General features: G+C 44.0%; 1 protein-coding gene across 1 annotated transcript; it reads left to right on the top strand.

Moving 5' to 3' along the window:
• The first annotated feature begins 702 nt into the window (after nucleotides 1-702).
• Nucleotides 703-22,248, top strand: gpbp1l1 (GC-rich promoter binding protein 1-like 1). Its single transcript, XM_063200579.1, has 12 exons — nucleotides 703-904; nucleotides 2,219-3,421; nucleotides 4,045-4,159; nucleotides 5,102-5,231; nucleotides 5,881-6,197; nucleotides 12,616-12,691; nucleotides 12,966-13,162; nucleotides 14,761-14,901; nucleotides 15,990-16,145; nucleotides 17,845-17,963; nucleotides 19,146-19,248; nucleotides 21,672-22,248. The coding sequence occupies exons 3-12, from the start codon at nucleotides 4,100-4,102 to the stop codon at nucleotides 21,831-21,833; spliced, it is 1,461 nt and encodes a 486-aa protein (XP_063056649.1). The 5' UTR covers nucleotides 703-904; nucleotides 2,219-3,421; nucleotides 4,045-4,099; the 3' UTR covers nucleotides 21,834-22,248.
• The last annotated feature ends 24 nt before the right edge of the window (nucleotides 22,249-22,272 follow it).

The following is a 22,272-nucleotide window of genomic DNA, read 5'->3' as shown; positions in this document are numbered from 1 at the left end:
ACGAGAAGTGCCCTACCGCCTTCTACAATGCTAAGGGGACTCCATTCATTCTCAACCACAGGACTACGAAGGTCTCCTAACCGAAGGTCTCCTAAAGGGGCGTTCACCCGACAGAAAGTGGATACCAGAAAATAACCAAATTGACTTCTATAAGATCTCTGGTATCAGTGTTTGTCCTGGGGCCCTGTGTGCAGTTGTTCCGCCACTGTTAACAATCAACACAAGGTTAGAAGTAAAATAAATTAAAAAAAATATATATATATATATCTGACTCAAGCCCACCTGTGACTGAAGAGATCAATAGATTAATATGCATTTAGAACAAAATTGAACCAGAAGCCTAATCACTTGACAATCAATATCAATAGTAAAAGAAAACATTGATCTTGACTTTCGAGTTGCATGAGCCTTGTAAAGCTTTATATATTTTCATTTTAACTGTGAAGTAGCTTGGTGTAGCTTAGTATTTGGGCCACATACATTAATATAAGGATTTTAAAGAACGACTACATTTGTAATCCCAAATAACTTTGAACACTGTCATTCAGTTGTTGTCATTTTATCACAAACAAATTGTTATTTTTTATACTGTATATAAACACTCAATGTGTACGTTGCATTACCAAAGGGTTTGTTTTCATATCTTTCAGAACCATGATGCAGGGGAATGTTATGACGCGTCTATGGCGCTCTGCGATCGATTAGCACGTCTGGGGGAGAAGTAGACAGGAACAGGGCAGATTGACTGGAAAGTCGGAAAGAGTGCGATCTCAAAACCCAAACAATTAAAATCCTTGAAACACGACCATTCGCTAAGTTCCATTATAATCTGACAACAATAGTATTCTGTTCACCTCCACGCATTGGATTATTGGCCTTTCCGACAGACAACTGGTAGTAGAAGGTATGTTTGCATCGAAATATTTATCCATCTTCGCCAGTGTGGCTCTAGCGCTGCTAGGGAGCCATCTTGCAACAGTTTATTTTGCCCAAGCAGGGTCTTAAGCCATCTGACCAGCCAAGTATGTCTGTGTTTCCATAGACGTTTGATCAGTGCATCACATGAGTTGTTTATTTGTGCATTTTGGTGTTTTACAGAATGCATTGGCATGATTTAAGTTGAAATGTAAGTCAAGACTTGACACCACATAAACAGCTAGTAAGCTAGGGTAGCAAGCTAACCCAAAGGCTAGCAATGTTAGCGAATGGCCTGCTAACACCAGTGGTTTGCTAGCCGTTCTAGCCTAGCAGGCTACGTCGTGCGGGTTGTTGGCTACTGGCTAACTCCAGGTAGCTATGCTGCGTTGGCAGCAAAGTCTACAAACGCTCGTTTTTTGGTTGTTAATATGGTGTACAGTTTTAGTTGTGTTGGTGTAGTTCTTTCTTGACCCTCATGGCTATGCAAATTTCACACCAGTCATTTATTTCGACCGAGCAAGGACGTTGCTTGGTAAGTCTGTTAGTTTAGACAGCTAGCGGCAGAGCTTGGCAGTGGGTTGGACGTCACCTACTGATTATGGCAAACAACACAAGTTAGCTAAGAGCAGTCTTTTCTATTAGACTTTGCTTTGCAAGACTTTGCTGAAGCACAACCTTTCTATCTACAACTGCTGCTGAGAAACAGCTGTTGAATGATATATATTATGTGCGGAATTTTATTGGAAATACATTTCTTCCTGACGAATTGTAGAGTGAACTTCATTTGCGGTTTTGCAAGTGTCTGGTCGCGCAAGTGGTTGACGGCTAGTGAAGTTGGTGCTAACTTAGCCTGTCAGTGAGCTAACAGTTTTATAGCAGAAAAACGTTAACTGTGCCAAATGTAATCTTTCTCTGCAGCATTACAACACAGCACGTATGAAAACAAGCTGTCAGGTCATATGCGGGCTATAGACGCATAATAGTTTGACTAGATAAGCAGGACAAATGGATTCATCGGTAGTCTGTAGTATCTGAAACTTTAATTGACCCGTGCAATTATGGTTGTTGTCAAGCACTGGCGTGAGTCTTGGCTCGTACAGAGCACTTTAGAATTCAGACTTTCACTCTGTGAAATAACTTGAATTTAGCCTTAAAAGGGTTGAAGTTGAACTGCCCGTAGCCTATAAGTTATTAATGCCCCCAACCAGACCAATTTTGTCTTGCCAGTAGCCTAGTTAGATGATCGGAATTAGTATGAAATTGTAGTTATGTGTGTGTGTGTGTTTTCCTTCTTTTACAGAGTCAACCAACAGCTGATTGGAGAGGTGTTGAGCATCCCAACATCTCACCATCTGACAGTTCAGAACGATAACAACTGTGTAGTGAAGCTGATATCTCTTATTTCCATAGAAAGGTTGGCGTGTGGCCCACTACTTGATCACTAATGTAGACGATGTTTCAGGTATACTAACTTGTCACTGCACCAGCAAAGCTTGCATTAAATTAATGAATAAGGATATCTATCAAATTTGGAGAACCAAACATAGCATCGGTCTGACAGAAGAAGCTATCCTGACGGCGAACACAATGTGTTCTTGAAGATATGACAGAATCTTTAACACTAGGCCTACTGTGTTCCGAGCTACTCATTTTCTTCGTATGATAAGACAAAGCAAACACAATGTTAGTCAAGTTGTGAACACACACCCTGCCTTCCACTTGTGATGTGACACATCGGCTCCCTTGTTTTGCCCCCACCTGACTCACTCCCTCGGCTGTTTTGATGAGGTGAATTCAGGCCTTTCACCCCTCCTTGAAACCGCTCTGTGTGGTCCACACACCTCAACCTTCAGTTTTTTTTTCTGTGCTTGTGCATGTCCATTGGTTACAATGAGCTCGTGACAAGGAGACCCCCCCCCCCAAGTGTCACAGCAGGCACATCGTGCTGCTTCCAGAACTTTCCAAAATAAGAAGACAAAAAGGAAAACTGTGACTCAGAGAGCCACTTTATTGACGCAATTTCCCATTTTGAGGACATTTGAGACTGTTCACGCCTCTCTAAACTACCGCCTCGCCAAGACACAAAGAGAGGTCGCACGCACACCTGCATGTCCACCTTTTCGTCCGCCTTTTCCCTTGATGTAAGGCCAACCTGGAGCATCCCCAAAGCACCACCGCCTATATCCTGCTTCTCCATCTCCACCGAGCTGAGGGACTAATCCCCCCAGCGTGTAGAGTGCTGTCTTCTGGGTGGCTGCTCACACCCCCCGCCACACACCTCGTGCCCCCTTCCGTCGTCCCCCACACCATCCTGGGCCCTGAGATCACCCTGAGGCCACAGGGACTGCTGTCGTCCTCAGCGGCTAGGTCAGCCATCTCCATCAGGAACAGTAGGCCGTGGACCAGCACAGCTCGCTGCAGAGACGGTGTCCGGTGCTGAGCGAGAAAGAGTCAGACAGGAATCTGAGGCCGGCCACTGGAGTTCAGAGCTAAAGACTCTGGGGTACGTACGTAGCTGTTGGTCTCTCTCAACACATATTGAACTAGCCTGTGAATGAATCATGTATAGTCAACCCTGGCTTCAGAAGTTAAGTTCAGCTAGGAGCTTTTAAAACAGTCAATTAAGTTGATTTATTTGAACCCAAAGGCGAGTTTTGGTTTTAGCAAGTATTTACAAATACACACAACATGCATCAAATACGTATTACCAAAACATAAGAAAGAGAGACAGAGGTCATCACAGCACATAGACATGACCAACACAGAACAAGGCCCCTACCCTTACGCATATAGACAGAGACCAATTCACAGACACCAAAACACTAAAAGATGTTGTAATTGCCAAATTTCTCAAACCAAGTAGAAAGGTGTTTTATTGAAACCATCTATCTGAAATGCACAGGTTGACCCAGGTGATTTGGAATGTGTATAGGCCACTATTTGGTAGCCTTACATCCAAAGCTGCTAATCACTCTGCTGAAAAGAATGATGCAGGATGATGCTGTATAATTGTGATTCTTTTGTAGTGCGTTAAAGACCCTTTTGTTGTGAATTTCTATTTTCTTGGCGTGAAACGGGCCTTTAGTTTGTGGAAGTTTTTATGACGTGTTTGCTTGTGGTGAACAGATCCTGGCCATGAGGTTTGATGCCTCGCTCCACTGAAGGGAGACACTGGACCTAAATGGCGCAGCATGACTTTGTTCCTGCCTGGCTTAACTTCTCCACGCCTCAGCCTGCCAAGGTGAGCCACCAGAGCCTTAGCCACCAGAGCCTGGGCCCCCATCACAGTTGCAGGCTTAGGATTACACCTGGGGCTACATGGACAATCAATATGTTGAGCATTTTCTTTAACGGGAGATCTTGGAAGTCTTTTCAAGGTCAGGGAAAGTCATGGGATTTTAAGTCTGACTTGGAGTGGATGGTAATGGGGTTACAGTCAAATATTCGAAGTAGTATTTTAATACTTTGGCATTTCCTATTGATTGAAGCAATAGGAGCAGTTTCTTCCGTTTCATTTTGAAAAAGTTGTGGTTAAGTACCAGCACAGAAATATAGTACCAGAGGTAGTAAGATTTTATGACGGTACATGATTATATTTCAGTTCTACTTATATGGGTTGACCCATAGACTTGACCATATCTACTGGCAAAATGTGTAAGCTTACTTGCTGTAACAGTGGCAGGGAAATGCCTGGGTATGAAAAAATGGTTACCTCCCAAGCCCAACAATGTAAATAGTAAGTTGCATTTTATACAGGTTGGCTTATTGTTTGGCTATTAAAAATAAGAGTAGGGAAACATTTTTGCCTTCACCATTGGCATACTCTGTAAAAGTGGTTTAGCTACTAACCCAGCTAAGTTCAACCTGAGTGAGTTGTATTAATAGAGGAGGCTCACAGGTTCATCCTTCAAACAAACCAACGGCAAAGGTATCCTCTGTCACTAGAGTTACCTCTTGTTCAGTTAACATACCCAGGTTACTGGACCGCCTTTCTAGTGTGTGTGTGTGTGTGTGTGTGTGTGTGTGTGTGTGTGTGTGTGTGTGTGTGTGTGTGTGTGTGTGTGTGTGTGTGTGTGTGTGTGTGTGTGTGTGTGTGTGTGTGTGTGTGTGTGTGTGTGTGTGTGTGTGTGTGTGTGTGTGTGAGAGCCATTAGTAAATGTGTGTGTGTATATGTGTGTGCCAGTCCCCTGCAGCCAACCTTGAGAAGCATGGAGAGCACCTCCCCCGAGGAGACCACCGGCCAGGAGGGAGCCGCCGCCGACACAACTCCTCAGACGGCTTCTTCAACAACGACCCACTTCGTGCTCCTGCAGGTGCATACTTGTACATAGTCCTACACACACACACACACACAAATTGTCCCTGATCCTCTCTGTCATGGTCTGGATGTGGGCACTGAAGTCCTCAAGCAGGCAGACATAGTAGAAAGTTGTCGTTGTGTGACCTTATTCTCTTAAGTGAGTGTATGACCTCTCTGGTGAGGGTGGGGGGGTTACCAAGATGGTTTAATTCCAAAATTGCCTTGAAAAGCAAAAAGTAAATACATGTACTCAAACACCGTTTTAGGAGCATTTTTTATTAAAAACAGTATTAATATCTTGAGTGGTTGAAGCACCTACAAATCGACAGTGGTGATCAACCTGTGATAGAATGTAGTGGGAAGTGCGCACATCCAGCAAAAAAGCATCACCAGGTGCGAAATCAAAAAATTGTCACATGTAGGAGCGGGAAAGGATCTGCACACTGCTTGCAAAACACTTAATTTATTAGGAGCAACGTTTCGATCATAGATCTTCTTCAGGCATCTTCAGGCATAAATTAAGTCTTTTGCAAGCAGTGTGCAGATCCTTTCCCGCTCCTACATGCAACCTGTGATAGAAGCCTTTAATACGGAGGGTATAATGTGACTGACCTGCGGTATGTGACTGACCTGCTGTTGTGTTTCCCTTTTGTCTCCCTCAGGAGAAGGCTGGCAGCAGCCCTCCCTGTTGAGGCATGACTCCGTGGACTCCGGCGTGGCCAAGGGCTCTGGAGGTGGGCTGGGGAGCGGGCAGGGCTGGAAGGAGCCGCCCGGCTGGCAGCACCACCACCAGGGGCGACATGGCAAGCGCGGAGGGGGTGGCGGCGGTGGGGGTGGGGAGCGCGAGAGGCAGGGAGGAGGGGGCCACAGACAGCGCAACGGAAACTTCCATCCTCAACGCAAGGGGGGGCCCTACCAGGAGCGCTACTCAGACGAGGAACGCAGTGAGGACAAGCTGAAGTTTGTGGAGGAGGACTTTGTAAGTGCATTTTTTAAAATTTACCTCCAAAGTGTGACTGAACCTTTACCATCCCCATCTTTGGGATGGTGTGTCCATGTGTTTCTGCACAGCATTTAAAGGTTCTGTTGCTTAATTGATCTTGTAGTAGGTGAATGAAGACTCGATCATCTGTCTAGGGACTGAAAAGTAGGTGGGCGTCTAGTAGACGTCCTTACACAAAAAATCTAACGGGCTGCAGCATGTGGGATTGCCATAAGAACAAGGCCGACAGGCGGACAACAGATGCGTCCCTCTATGCCAGTTCCAACCTTTTTTCCCCCCAAAACGCCCCGCTGGCCTCCTCCTAACCTGTCAACGCCCACCCCCCTCTGAGGATGTGCTTTTTGTTAATTGGTCATAGCCTATTGCCCATGGAAACTCCAAATAATGTGGCAGGCAGTGAAATGACGAGACAAAGCTTTATATTTTGCAGTTTAGACTATAATAAGGTCATCATGCTTGGATTTGGAAAAGAAGCATCTAATTTCAAATTTCACATAGATCAAGTGGCTACATTACAAATTACCAGATATTATTAGTACTAGGTTATTTATCAACCTTTAGTAGGCTATCACGCCATTTCAGCGTCATGTGCATGTGGGAAAGAAACTAAACATCGCCAAATAGCCTAATAAATAAATAAAACCGCTTGGGTGAATCATGCGCTATGGTTCACCCTTTGGATGCATTGTGCGCTTAATTTTCAATGCCAGCTTTTTACCGTCAAGGCACAAAGCAGTGAGCTTCAGTGGCAGAGGTTACCAAATTCATACGACTGCAAACCAATTACGAAGCAAAAGACGCGTTCTGTCCCGTGCTCTCTCTGAGCGCAAGGGAAAGCACCTGTGGGGTCCAGGCGCCCGCCAGCAGAAAACGACTCTCCCTTGCAATATGCCCGAGAACATCAGTAACACAGCGTATGTGAAATGCAAATGGCCCATCTGTCTACTAGTTCGAGAACATTGACTACTCACTGAAACGTAGTGGCAGAATGTTTGCAAACTCACGTTTAGAGGAAGAGCTGTAGCGCTGCTGGTCGCCTGTCAACTTATTACGGTTCCATGTCGTGGAGCGTTATGCAATGCAAACGCCCCTCTATCCGAGCACAAACATCTGTGTGAAATACTGCCTGCCGACTTCTAAATCGTTCATTTCCATTCTGATGAACCAAAATAGCTACACAACGCGACACTATCAGCCAAAGTGTAGGCCTATAACAAGACCGTGAACATGAAGTGACACTCACAGTGGTGTTGGTGTGCTGTGGAGAAGGAACGAAGTTGCCTACCACTGTCCAAAGGCAAAACAATGCCGAAAATTGAATGCACCCCTCAATTGTCTCACAATGCAATCAGCTTAGCCTTGCCGGTTTGGTAACATATCGTATACGTTTTGACACGCATTCGCTCCAGGCCAAAATGCCTCTCTGCCTCCGCCTTGTGGACACAGGAAGGAACAATTGAAGGAATGCGTTTCAGACAAGACAGCGTTTCAGACAAGGAATGCGTTTCAGACGGACGGACGGACGGACAGACCCTCTTATAGAGATGCTGGGACGCATCTAAAAACTCACTTAACCCGTGATGACCTTCATGACTGCTGACACTCTAGGAAGAAAAAAACATCCAAAGCGTGAGCAAATGGTTTTAGTGTTTCAGTCAGGCACTTATCATATGAGAACTGCTTTGTTTCTCTGTATGCACGACTTTTGAGGACCTGAAAGTGGACATGTTTTCTGTTGTTCATCTAGCTTGAACCAAATGCTAGGAAGTACTTGATATGTTGGTAAATGATGTAATTTTATGGACGTTTCATCAATAAGAGACGGCATCTTAATATTGCATTTACAGTTTTTGAAAAAGGAATGTTTGTGAAACAGAATGTTTTATCAAAACTGTTAACAAGGCACATTAATTGCACACTGTACCGATTAAATGGCTATGTCTCAAATGACACACTTTTGTCAGTGCACTGACAGTCGGTGAACAGTGCACACAGTGCACTGAGGATTTTAGTGCGTAGTGTCGTGGAAAAATTATGCACTATGCACTGTGCCCTCGCTGGAAGTGACGGCTGAGCATGGCATTAGCTCACCAAAATATGAGTTGGCTACTGTTTACAATGCACAGCGTCTGGTGCTTGTATTTCCATATCCTTCACCCCAAAGAACAACAATCACACATACAATACTTTGGTTGGCATGAAAAGGTTGGTGTCCCATCAACATTACTTACAGAATTAGGAGACTGTTGACCAAACTCTTCTACTGAACTGAATGCCACATTTCCTCCGTGTCATTGTCAACATGCCCGCCGTTTAGTGCGTGCAGTGTCCATTGTAGCAACCCAATGTAAGTAGGCGCACACACATCTGCACGATATCCACCGGACACGAATTTACTGGCTCCGATATTTCAGCGTCCCGTTTGATCCTGTAGCCTACTGACACTAAGTTTAGTAGCACAATCAAATGAATAGGCTATGTCTAAATTATATAGGCTGCAGTCTCCAATGTGCCAAGTTTCACGTGTTGTTGGCATCACCAAATAATCTGCACTATGCGGCATAACTTTTCGAGTGCTACATTTAGACCGGGTAAAGTATCGAGCATGGTCTGTCTATTAAGAGTGTCCTGTAACAACTCGGTCTCGGACCCCGCCGCAAGTATCCTCCACCACGAAGGTCCTCTGATGTTGTGACCTATTTAGGATATTTTCATATCATACAGAAATAAGAGCGTGCGCGCGCCTCTGACTGTATCTAGACACGGAGGGAAAATGGCTCCAATACTTATATTCAGCGCCCAGTTTAATTCTGCACTGACACTTTTAAATGTACATGGCACAATCAAATGAGTAGGCTATGTCTAAATATACCAGGCTCTAGTCACCAATCTGGCTTTGTTGTTTCGGCATCACCAATAATAATGGCACAATATGCGGCATGGATCGCGTGTTGTTTTTGCACCACCAAATAATAACTACACAATATGCGGCATAGGCCTAGCTGCTGTTTTCTAACTCAGAGAGAAGGCTATGCCCAGATATTCTTTTAACTTGTAGGATATCCTGATGTTATGTTTCACTAATGTAAGAAATAAAACTCAGAAACTTCCCGAGTGCTAGCTACATTTAGACTGTACACTCGTGACTTTAATGCCTTCCGAAACGGGCTATTCCAGTGTCTGTGACAGTGCATCTATTTTAGGCTATAGTCTTGTGCAAAACTTTTTATTTAACGTTGCGAATGGGCAGGATGATTTGCTTAGACACGCACATGCTTCGGAGCAGCTAGAACTGTGCAAGGTGACTGCTGCTGCAGTTTTCAGCTCAGTCCTCCTGGATAATAAAAACAAAATAATGCCGACGAGAAAGTAACGCCGTTATCTTTTGATGGATTCCCTTTGGGTGCCCGGTTGAGACAGTTTAATTTTCACACCCAAATCAATTCGGTTTTAAGTTATAATTTCATTTTTTTAATTATTATTATTATTATTATTTTGATGTTATTGGTCACCGGGCCTATTCTTTTGATTGGGAGATCAAGGAACTCTGGTGTCGCCGAAACGGCGATGTGCTGTGGGCTCTTTACGCACGGCAACTATGTCCCTTCCATCTTCAGTCAGACTCAAATCGGACCGAAATCAAGTAGCTGAGGTTAAACTGTCGTAAATACACGACCGAAATCGAGTAGCTGAGGTAAAATAGACGTAAATACTCGGGCGGATATCCGGGCACTCACATCCGGCAGCCTACTTACATTGGGTTGCTACATCCATCATTCAAGCACTGCATTTTTCCGCCATTGTTAGGGGATCATCCTGGCACTTTCAGTGCACTGGCTCAACTGAACTTTTCAGCGTGAGCACCCTACGCACTGAAAAGCAGTGCCCGAAGTGCACAAGTGCGTGATTTGAGACACAGCCAATGACTTCACTGCTTGCTTGCATGCTGAAATTTACTGCTTCCCAGTAAATGGCTGTTTAACACTTTGAATTAGATCAGAGCTCATTTAAGTAAGAAATTGCGACTGGAATGCAACAGTTCCTGTCGGGGTGGGCGATATGGCCTAAAATTTATGTCAGTATAATTTGCATCGTAGATCGTATATAACAGTATGCTTTGGCATAAAAACTGATGCTCAAGTTTCTACATGGTTACTGTAGCAAGAATGTTGCTTCAAGCAAATGTTTTCTGTTTGTTCTATAAGGCAGTGTACGTTCTAAAAGAAAACGGTATTGTGAAAAAGCACTGCTTTCCTCCTCAGCACGAGATGTAAGCATACAAGGCTTGTCAGCAGTATGTCAGAAGCAGTCTGAAGCACCTCGGCATTGACAATAACGATCAGCTGCCATGTATTCCTATCACTCAGTTCTCACTAGATTGGCCCTATTAATGGATTTAGGATATTGCTATTGTTGGTGCTGCTTACAACAATAGCAATTTCACTTACATGCATTCACACACATGCTCACACACTGACGCGCGCACACACTCACACTTTCCAACACAACACTCTGTGAAGCGTCCTTGGGTGTTTTGAAAGGCGCTATATAAAACGAAAGTATTATTATTATTATTATTATTATTATTATTATTATTATTATTATTATTATTATTATTATTATTAAAAGGCCTAAAACTGTTGTCTGTCCAAAGTGATGGTTAAACCCACTTTACCTTTGTTGCTCAGGGTAGCACAGTTGTCCTTGTCGCAATTTCAAGGAACAAGATCTGTTGGTCAGAGCTGCTTCAGTGAACATAAACCCTCAAACTCCTGGTTTTAACCCTGAACAGAATGTGCTGTAGGGCCTTTTCATAGTTATGATGCCTATAGGACCGCAGCAGGTTGTTATGAAATATGCCTTGACTGTCTGTTTTTTAAGTAGTATTTCTTTGGGGCTTTTTGGCCTTTATTATGACTGAACAGTATGAGAGGAGAACGTAAACAATTGTGTGTGAGAGAGAGAGATGGAGTAGAGCTGGGAGATGACCCTGGCCGAACTCGAGCCAGGGTCCCTGTGGGCATGTACTGTAAGCCCAAATGTGGGGGGCTTAAGGGTGGTTTATGCCTCGAGATCAGCGTCCCTGCGTCGTGATGCAGTGAGCCGCGCAGTTAACGGAGTGAAGCCCCCCCCATCACGCAGGTACTCTGAGGCACCTCCCCAAAATTGTGTCTCGACGCAGGGAGTGATGCAGACAGCAATGGCGTGAAGGGCGAAAATAGGTCTCTGATTGGTCTTCTCGACCAGCCTGCTCTGTCCTCGAGTCGAGAACAAGCTACTTCCTTGTTCTAACCTTCGTCGGTCTACGGACTGTGAGCTCTTCATTAAATAAGTTGCCCGTGCTTTGTCGTTTCATTTATTTACACGAACCAAAGACAACACGTGCGCTTGCAAGTTGCGACGCTGAAGTTATTTGGACAGTTGAACAGGGGTTCCGAGGTCGAGGAAACCTTCTGCTTCGTGCGACCTATCGTCGACAAATGAGCCACTTCTTTGTTCCAAACTACCGCGGTGGCTGCCAGTGCGATCAAAAATGCACGTGACATAAAGATTTAATGTTTCATTTTCATTGTCGTCGAGTCTGTGAAGCTAAAAAACAACCGACATGTCAAGGTTACTCTTTGTATTGCAGGCAGTTTGAGCGTGAAATGACATCGCACAGACCGCGCTTCAAAACAGGGCATAAATCAAAATTAACTGCATCATGGCTTCGACAAGCTCACTCCGTGGCACTAAAAGGAAGTATAACCCGCCCTTTAGCCTTGACTGTCTAAACAACAGCAATGGCAATGTTTCTGAAGAGCAGCTCTTGTTTAACATTTGCGCGTTTTCACATGTTGCTGCATTCCTGTCCTCTCAATCAATAACGCAGCATTATTTCAATGCTCTGTGATTAAATGTGATCATGACAATTATTAAAAAATGTCCAGGAAATGAGTGAAAAGTGAAAGTGTCAGTTGATTATGTAGACACAGAGTACAATTCCCAGGGGGGCTATTTCAAGAACATGGTTAAGTGACAAAGCTAATAGATAGCCCACAGGTGTCTTTTATTGAAGAAAATAAGGACTCCTGGCTTAGCACTTCCTTACCGATCCTCACCACTATCTAAAGATTAACGTAACCTGCTTTACTGCTGAGCCAGGTACTTGGAATACTGCCCTGGTAGACTCATAGAAAAACAGTTGCAGATGTTTAAAAAGTGGATATTAATTGTGGTAAAAGGCTGGTAGATACGGTGCCATCACCATAGTGATCTCATGCACATTAGAGGAATATTAGTCTCCCCGTGGTGTAACCAAGGCTGTTTAGCAGATACTCAAAAGAATATAGCCCATGCAGACAAATAATGTGTGTGTGTGTGTTGTTGTGTTCGTCCGTGTTCTCCATTGTAGCCTTCCTTGAACTCGGAGACAACTGGAAAGCTGGTGAATCAGGCTCGTGCTGTGGGGACTCCTGCGGGAGTTTGGGGTAAGAGGCCTTTTCTCCACTTCACATTCATGTTAAATAGATTGACTTGAAGCAACATCTCCGAGTGTAGTATTCACTGTGCAGTCTCTTCTGCTTTTTTTCTTTTTTCTTACAGGTACCTACAAGCATATATATTTTTTTTTTTTTCAGAAAAAATGTCAACCAACTCTTTGATTAGATAATAAAGCATACAGTAATCATCAGAAGTTTAAGTTGAGTTTTGTGGCAGATAAAAATGAAAGGAAATAAAAATTGGCGCATTTCCCCTCCACAGAGAACCCCCCCAGTGCCAACAAGCAGGTGTCGAAGATGCTGGTCATTAAGAAGGTCTCCAAGGAGGACCCCAGTGCCGCCTTCTCGGCTGGCTTTGCCAGTGCTGGCCCACTGCCCACCAACGGCACCAAAGTGTCCATCACTGGACCCAGTGTCTACAAGAACCTCGTGCCCAAGCCTGCCTCAGCTCCCAGCAAGGTACGTTGGTGTGGCTGACTCCCATACCTGTCAACGTTGAGCTCCCAAAATCCGGGAAAATTCCCATATTTTAAGACAAAATCTGGGAAATTTTCTATAGGCCAAATTTTGACAGTCAACGGTATGACAGAGACAGATCGGACGGTGCGTTCTACTCTGGTTTTCACAACAGCGCACATGCAAAGACAGATCCTGTCTAAAATCCCTCAGTACACGTTTTACAGCGTGGAGAAACAATGCAATGAAAACAAAACAATGAAATGAGCGCAGTGAGTTTCTTCTTGTTGTTTTGTCGCACAAGTTGTCTGTTCGTGCAAAACTTCATGCTGGTACAGGTTGTGATTAGGTTAATCACATGATTCGCTGTTCCGAGGCTGTTTTATGCGTTGCATGAACTGACGGTTTCTGAGGAAAAGAGTGGGCGCACAAGCGCTACGGAGCTCGAGGTTGACAGCTCGTATTTTCAAGGAGCTTCAATTCTTGGTGGTATCTGGCATATCGTCTTCTGGCAGGTAGCTTGATAAGGAAGACCCTCAGTCTCTCTCTTCAAGAGGGGGTGTGGCTCGTCGGACAGGGCCTTGGGTAGCCTATTGCAGTGGTTCCCAACCTTTTTCTTCAGGGACCCATGTTTTTACTATTGTAAGCTTTGGTGACCCAGCGCCCGCATGAGAGGAAGTCACTTGATACGCTCTGTCTCCTCCGAAAACTCATTTTAGTCATCATTTTATTCTCAATTCGTCTTTGTTCAAAAACAGAATAAATGTTTAATGTAGCACTGAAATTTTTTGTTGCTTCTATGCATTTGTCATTTATTCAACATGGGCTACATATGGTATTAAAATGAAACCCCTTAAAACTCAAGAGGGCTTCGCGACCCCCCGTGGATCTTTGGCGACCCATAGGTTGGGTCCCGACCCATAGGTTGGGAACCACTGGCCTATTTGACCGACAGTGTTTTTTGATAATGTGAAAAATCCGGGATATTTCTGGGAAAAAAATCAAATCGGGAAGAAATCGGGAAATGAGTCAAAATTAGGGAGTTTCCCGGGAAATTAGGGATGGTTGACAGATATGCTGACGCCCAGCTGTTGATGTAGGGTACTGGAAGGAAGGATGAAGATAGTGAATTTTGTGTCATTGCGAAGTCTACTTTTTACATGGTTCAGCTTCGCCATCAAAGTTCTTATCGTCAAAGTTACCACACTCGGTTGCCCTCTGCCCTACGCCTTTGGGGACTTATTTCAATTTAGAAAGACCAAACCCTCTGAAAATGAAAGGGTTAATGCAAGCTTAGGACTGTCGGATACGTAACAGTCGTGGAAGTCATATTGTTGAAACGGCCGTGAAAAGTTTACTAGACTTTTAGTTGTGTTATCGTCGTGTTATTTCTAAGCCCCTACATAATTGAAAAAAAAGAAAGATGCAACATCAGGCACCTAAGATTGGCCCGAGATTCTTTTTCATCATGACGCTTGGTGCTAGTTTTTGTTTGCAGTCTGTTTTGCACAATGTTGTTCTTGAAGTTGGACATACGCAACAGCAAAGAATGGGAGGTATAGTTTGGCTTGCACCCACTGACTTGTTCTTGCTCCCCACAGCCTGGCCCCTGGAAGCCCAATGGAAGGGAAGCTAAGACGGGTCTGCATTTCTCCGGACGAGACTCTGCATTCTCCAGCCCCACCTCTGTGACCAAACCCATGGCCCCCATCACCGCCCCCGTACACGCCGCCCCAAAGGAGGTGAGTGGTCGTCTGTTTCGCCCAAGAGTGAAAAAAGAACGTGGATACTTTTAAATTGCATTAGATTACATTACACTTAGCTTAAAGTGATATTGTCCCATTTTTGGAAATAAGTTCATATTACACCTCGAGTTAAATAATTGAGTTTTTCCTTTCTCCTGTACTTTCAACCGTTCTACGAGTATGGCAGTGCAAAATTTACCTCCATGCTAGCAGTTAACATTGAGTCCTATGAGACCAGCTGGCGGCTAACTGGTCTCATAGGAGTCAATGTTAACTGCTAGCTTGGAGGTAAATTTTGCACTGCCGTACTCAGAGAACGGTTGAAAGCACAGGGGCATGGTAAAACTCAAATATGTAACTCAAGGGGAGGTGTAACATGAGCTTATTTCCAAAAATGGGACAGTATCACTTTAAGCTTAATTTAAAGCAACTTACAGTTATTTACAGGGTCCCTGGAGCAATTTCGGGTTAGGTCGTCGGTGCCTTGCTCAATGGCAATTTAGACATGGGTATGTAGACCATTGGTTCCCAACCTATGGGCCGGGGCCCACGGGTGGGCCCTGAAGGTATTCCAAGTGGGCCTTGAAATCATTTCCCAAAAATAATAGTCATATTTTGGTGTGTGTTGCTGTTGATTTATTTGAGTTTTATTCTTAATTGGTTCAGAGGTGGGCCCCAAACATTTTTGACAATTTCGAGTGGGCCCCAAGTTGAAAAAGGTTGGGAACCCCTGGTGTAGACAGAGGGTATGGTGGGATTTAAACCTGCAACCCTCTGATCTGAAGACCACTGCCCTAACCATTAGGCCAGGGTTAGTTCTTCACCTTGTCTAGTTCTATGAAATACGATGTGAGCTCATACTCTTTTTTTTGTAAAACAGCTGTAGAGATTACAGGGGCTCTAATCAAGGTAGTAGAGGTTTGTTGTCAAGGTTAACTGCACAGTACTAGGTGAAACTTTGAAGACATCTTACAACAATGCATTCAAATTCCCATTCGTTCATTCTCTCCTCTCCTCCTTTGTTTGACCTCCCTGTCACCTTCTGCTGTCTGGTCATCTCCCTGCCGCTCCGCTCCGCTCCTCAGCCACCCTCCAGCACCACTCCCCCCATAGACATCACCCCTCCGCGCCTCAAGCTGATGCGGCGCAGCACCGACCGCAAGAGCGAGTTCCTGCGGGGCCTCAGGGACGGCAGGAACGGGGAGCTAGGCGATGGCCACGGCCCAGGAGTGGCCAACGAGGTCAGACCATGGAAAGCACACACACACACACACACACACACACACACACACACACACACACACACACACACACACACACACACACACACACACACACACACACACACACAAACTCAATGGAAGATGTATTCATGCATGCCACATCCAGGTCCGAGGTCAAACCATGGAAAACGTACACGCACGCATAATACAAGAAAAGATGTACAGTGGGCCATAAAAAAATATTTTGTTTCCCCTCATTTTGTCTCCCATAGTTTTGCGCCTATTATAAAACGTACAGTCCTGTCATCTTTCTAGGTGGGAGAAGTTGCACAATTGGTGGCTGACTAAAATCTTTGCCTGATGAAGACCTGAAGGTCGAAACGTTGCTCTATTAAATACACAATAGACAAGCAGTGTCGCGGACTTCTTTTTCACTTGGATTTACTCTCATTGTCCTGCACCTGGCCCATCGGGTGGGATGTGCACACATCTACTCCTCTGAACTTTAAAATCTTTTTTAGCCCATTAAACATTACAGGGCATCCAAGAAAAGATATACACACTTTAAATCGATGGTAGGTGCTTATTAAAATGAAAGGGTGCACTAGACCAGCGTGAGATGTTGAAGGGAGTTGAGGTTATGTTGGAAGCTGCATGCTGGTGTAGAAAGTAGTGATGCTGTCCACCAATTAGGGCTGCACAATTAATCAAAATAATCGAAAATCGTGATAAAATTGTGAAATCAAAGTCGTGATTTCAATTGTGATTTAATCGTGGCAATAGTGACCTACCTTTTGAGAGCGCCCTTGAAGACAGAACATACTGACAGGCTGGTGTTTCTGGACAGAAATCTGTCCACCTAAGTTGTCACCTAATCATCATTATTGCCTTTACATAATTATTACAATTAATTTTATTTTGCTCATCCCGTATATAATTAATTCTTAGTTATATTTCATTTTGTTATAATTTGTTTTTTAAATCTGCAAAAAAAATCAATGATCGTGATTATGATTTTTTCCATAATCGTACAGCCCTACCACCAATGCAGTGTTGCATTATGTTTTCACCAAGATCTTGTGTTGACGGTACAGTCTGAACGCTGTGTAAAGCCCTCTCCAGCATATCCCAATAATTCTCGTTGAGGTTGAGTTCTTGACTCTGTGTCAGCCAATCCATGTGGCAAAAGGGATGTCTCATGCTCCCTGAACCTTGCTTTCAAAATGTGAGCCCGTTTGAATGGCTTTTGACTCAAAAAATAATAAATCGGAAGGAAGTCAATTCACCAGAGTGGTGCAGGGACCATCTCTTTGTGACTGAAAGTGGCTGGCATAATTGAGGATGACTGGATAGCGCCCTGTCCTCTTAATTAAACCTTCCTTTGTCCCTTTCTTCCTAATTATTAGTGCCAGATTCATACAATTCAGTTCTGGTGTTCTACCGTTTTTAGTTAAGTTAGTTAAGTTTTATTAATATCTGTGTCAGTTGAGTCCCAAAGTGTCTGATTTCACTTGAAATGACCCCAGTATATAATTCCTGACTTTTTACTTGAAAGTGCAGTCTCCTGCTTGTATGACGCATCACATGTCATATGTGTTTTATATGTTAAAATATGCTAAAGAGGTGCTCACACTTCTGGAAAGTAAAGCATTCACTCAATCATTCATTCAATCAATCTAGTCATTCATCCACTCATTGTTGTTACTGTGGCTTGCAGGGAGAGGGCAGCACCCCAGAACCCAAGGAGTACGGAGAAGGCCACGAGAACGGCATCGCTCACTCGCTCAGCGACTCAGACACTGAACATCTGTCCAGCTCCCTGGAGGCAGAACATCGGTGAGGAACACACGGCAGACATCCACGTGTGCATGCATGCACGCACGCACGCACGCGCACGCGTGTATTAAAGGGGAATTCCAATACATTCATTACACATTTAAATACACATTCACATTAAAGAGGAATTTCAGCCAATTTCAACATATTGTTTTCCTCACTCTGCCCTTGACTTGTCTGTACCCCGAAGATTCTGGGGGCATGGCTTTGTTTACATGATGTTTTAAACGCATTCAACTATCATTCCAAATGTTATCCAACTGCAGCAGACACCTTACAACGCAACGTTAACTTTTGGCATGATGCTTGGAGTATGTTACGGCATTTCAAACAGAATGTATAAACAAATCCATGTCCTCTCAGAAAAAGGACAATGCATGAAAAGAGGGGGTGGTATTTTTAATTGTATATTCGACCTGTAAAAAGAAATCGACAAATTTGTTGTTGCAAGTTCACATGTACTTTTAAGCTTACACTGTTTAAACTGCAGTCAAAACTGAGAGGTGCCAGACATCAACAAAACAAAGAAGCCTTGAGGAAGGTTTTGGCTGAAATCTCAGCAAAACAAATATTTCCTAAACAACTGTAGAGAGTACTAGAGACATTTTTGCTTCAGTCGTGACAAATTGACATGTATTGTCAGTATTGTTGTGACAAATTTCCAAAACATAAGGGGTGAAAGTTTTAGTGAAATTGGCATGCTCAGCAATTTCACATTCCATTGGAAGGTATTTCAGGGTTCCCACTGGTGCTTGAATTCCTTGAAAATGCTTGAATTTCAATTTAATGTTTTCAAGGTTGTGAAAATGCTTGAATTTTTGGTGAAGTGCTTGAAAATGCTTGAAATTTGTGTCAATCAAACTCAGTAAGCCAAATAATAGAAATAAATTGTTCAGGTACATAAAAAATCTGAGGGAGTGAGATGTCAGATGGGATTGGCCATTCAAGACCCTACAATTGATTAGAATGCAGGAAATTGCATCTTCAAAACGCAACGTTTTCTTGGGGAGGACCCCCACACCCCCTTCCCGCGACCTATTAAAGGTGCTGGACAACTGAAAATTTGGTGCTTGAAGGTGCTTGAAAAGTGCTTGAATTTGTTCATGAAAAATGTGTGGGAACCCTGTATTTGTTGGTGTCAGCTGTTGAGGTGTCTAAGAGTGGCTATGTTTCTGGTGACAGGCTACTGAAGGCCATGGGCTGGCAGGAACACCCAGAGAACGACGACAACTTCTTGCCTCTGACTGAAGATGAACTGAAGGAGTTTCAAGCTAAAACTGAGCAGGTAAGAGGAGACCCTTTCGCCGCCTTAAAGGAGAATTTCGGCCAGTTTGGGTTCATATCACATCTTGGGTGGACCAAGGGAAATGGATGAAAGGGAAAACCACGAGAAAGTTTCATGCGTGCTGCGCAAAGTTGTTCAATTGCACCGTTTTCGGTTAAAGCGTGGCCAAGCGGGCATAGATTTAACCCGTTTTGAAGCTCCTAGCATGCCTTAAAACACTTTTGAACGTTTTGGCCGTGGTATGTGTACCAATACAACTCAATTTAGTGGCTTACAACTCCATTAGCTAGCACAGGCACGATACAATAGCAGGAGTTATCAGAAGTGGCGCACCTACCTCTCTCAGCTTCCGCCTTCCACCTACGTCCGCAAAATGGTTCGCCAAAGTGATACTTCATAGTAATCCTTTTTTTTTTTTTCACCAAAGACGAGCCACGGGAACCCAATTCACACATGTTCATGTCCTGTGTTGTTGTTTTCTAGCAGACTGACTTCTGTTTCGGGGATCCCCCCCAAAACAATACATGAGCCCGCCCTCGAAACTGTAATCTGTGATGGTGCGGCATTGTGGCTATAATTCTTCATCTGTAACAAATATTCTGGTTTGAAAAAGATAACCATAACCACCAAACTCTTCAATTGAACCATCAGACCCCGACGAAGGATCCATCTCAAAATATCAAACAGTAATATTACGAAAGCGCCTCTCTCTCGCTTCTGTATAATAACTCTGGGTTAGCGAATGTGCGCTCCTTCCAGGAGTCATGTGACGCCGTGACGTCACAAAACTGCGTTTCACGAGACAGAAGTCAGTCTGCTACAAAACAACAACACAGAACATTGAAATGTGTGAATTGGGTTCCCGTGGCTCGTCTTTGGTGGACAAAAATAAAATGAATTACTATGAAGTATCACTTCGGCGAACCATTTTGCGGACGTAGGTGGAAGGCGGAAGCTGAGAGAGGTAACATTGACTCCTATGAGACCAGTTATCCACCAGCTGGTCTCATGGGACTCATTGCTAGCATGGAGGTAAAATTGCACTGCCGTACTCAGAACGGTTGAAAGTACAGGAGAACGATAAAACTCCATTATTTAACTCAAGGGGAGGTGTAATATGAGCTTATTTCCAAAAATGGGACAGTATCACCAGAGAGTAGAGAGAGAGAGGTTCCATTGGCCCATTGGGAGGGAAAGTGGAAAACAGCGATCCTAGCGGTTACGTTCCAAACACCAGGGCGACCCTATTGAAACTCCCATAGACGAGTTTTTAAAAAAATCCCACAAAGATGTGACTAGGAACTATAACACCAGACACATTTTTCAGCGTACACAATAGGATGAACTACTACCTGTGAAAATCCTGAGTCATTTTTTGCCCTTTTAAGAAAAATAGAAATTGTGCCAATCTGGTCGGAAACGGACTACAGCTCCCAGCATGCTCTGCTTCGCGCCTCGTTGACAACACAGAGAAACAAATGAACGCGAATGAACGCAAGTTCTCCGCATATCTTCACATTCTTGTAATCCTGCGAGTTCCACATTGTCTTCTTATTACACATATATACACGCAATTATTTTGGTTTGGCTTTAACTTCTCTAGTAGATATGGTGGCTTCTGTGGTGACGAGTAACCACCTCTCTGGCTCATGTTTGGCTATGCTAATTTGGCTATGCTAATTACATGGAGTAAACACGTCACACATACCAGTCAGTGTAGTTCTGCACTAGCTTTTTAAAGAATATTAAAATCAGTTCAGATCAGTGAAAAACCGAACATTTTACCACCCGATTCGATAAAACGGGCCACCATTCATATTATATGACTGCCACTACTTCTACTTCGTCGTCAGGGCCGAGATGTAATTTTTCAAAGAAAAAAACCCATTCATGTGTTGCAGGGGCTTGGAACGTTGCCAGCAGGGGGCGATGAGATTACTTTCCCTCCCAATTGTTTCCGGGTTCTATTATTGGGGGGGAAATGCCCCTTTTGGCAGACCTAGGCAGACCTGAGGACTGTTCTATTCAATGCTAGGAGCATTATGACACGCCCCTTTGGGCAGACCGGAACCTGGTCATGTTAGGTGCCCATAGAAACCTATTATGTTGGCATATCTCTATACTTAAAGAATCTCTGGTATCACTTTAAGATTCTCATTCATCCCATTCATGTTCACCGAATTTAATTGTAAATATTTGAATTTCTCAAGAGCTTGAAAGATAAGATAAGTGGTAACCAAATAACACTGGTTACCTTATTTGGATGAGTAATGAAGCGTCTTTGAAGCCTAAAAAAGTCCAACTGCTTAAAACTAAGCTCTTGCTTGACATTATCATCGCGCTGGCCTGTGTTAAGATCCAGAAACATGTTGTGGGCTGTCGCTGTGTTGGTCTTGACTGTGTTTCTATGTGCTTTTGTCTAGCTGAAGAGAAACGGGCTGGGGCGCAACGGGATGCTGGTGAGGTCACGTGGCGTGGCGATGCCCCTGGCGTGGAGGAGCCCGGTGGAGGCGGAGCTGGAAGAGGGCTCAGAGTCGGAGACGAGCAGCAGCAGCAGCCAGACATCCGACGACGAGGGCGCCTAGCGGGGGCCGGGAAAGCGGAGAAGAGAGGAGAGAGAGGGGGAGGGCAACGCCTCTACATGTTCTTCCTCACATTCACTCAAACACAAACACACACACACACACCACCTGAACAACCAACCCATCTCCTGCTCTTACAGTCTCTCTTTCATTCTCTCTTTCATTCACACACTTTTATTTAAAAGAGAAAAAAAGCAAGAGAAAAAAGGATGAAAACGAAGAATAGTTGTCATTGCACAAAAGAGACATCAATCATATCCCAGATAGAGAAACGTTAACCTGCCATGAGTCGTGGACTCGTGTGAGCAGTGTGTTTTCTTTCTTCATCTGTTCCCTCTTTTGCCTCTTTCCCATTTTCTCCCTTTTGTTGTCTCATTTTCCAGGAACTGAAAAAAAAAACAATGTTTATGAAACGTCACACTGCATCTGATTTTTTTTTTGT

Source organism: Engraulis encrasicolus, chromosome 6 (assembly GCF_034702125.1).
Source record: "Engraulis encrasicolus isolate BLACKSEA-1 chromosome 6, IST_EnEncr_1.0, whole genome shotgun sequence".
Lineage (NCBI taxonomy): Eukaryota > Metazoa > Chordata > Actinopteri > Clupeiformes > Engraulidae > Engraulis > Engraulis encrasicolus.
Note: the sequence above shows the minus strand (reverse complement) of the source record. Positions and strands in the feature narration are given on the sequence as shown.

What these genes read in the sequence shown, in the direction of transcription:
- gpbp1l1 (XM_063200579.1), top strand. Translation starts at nt 4,100, where the DNA reads ATGGCGCAGCATGACTTTGTTCCTGCCTGGCTTAACTTCTCCACGCCT. An exon ending in AGTTTGTGGAGGAGGACTTT is followed by an intron (nt 6,198 to 12,615) that starts GTAAGTGCATTT and finishes TCTCCATTGTAG; the next exon opens with CCTTCCTTGAACTCGGAGAC. An exon ending in TTCAAGCTAAAACTGAGCAG is followed by an intron (nt 19,249 to 21,671) that starts GTAAGAGGAGAC and finishes GCTTTTGTCTAG; the next exon opens with CTGAAGAGAAACGGGCTGGG.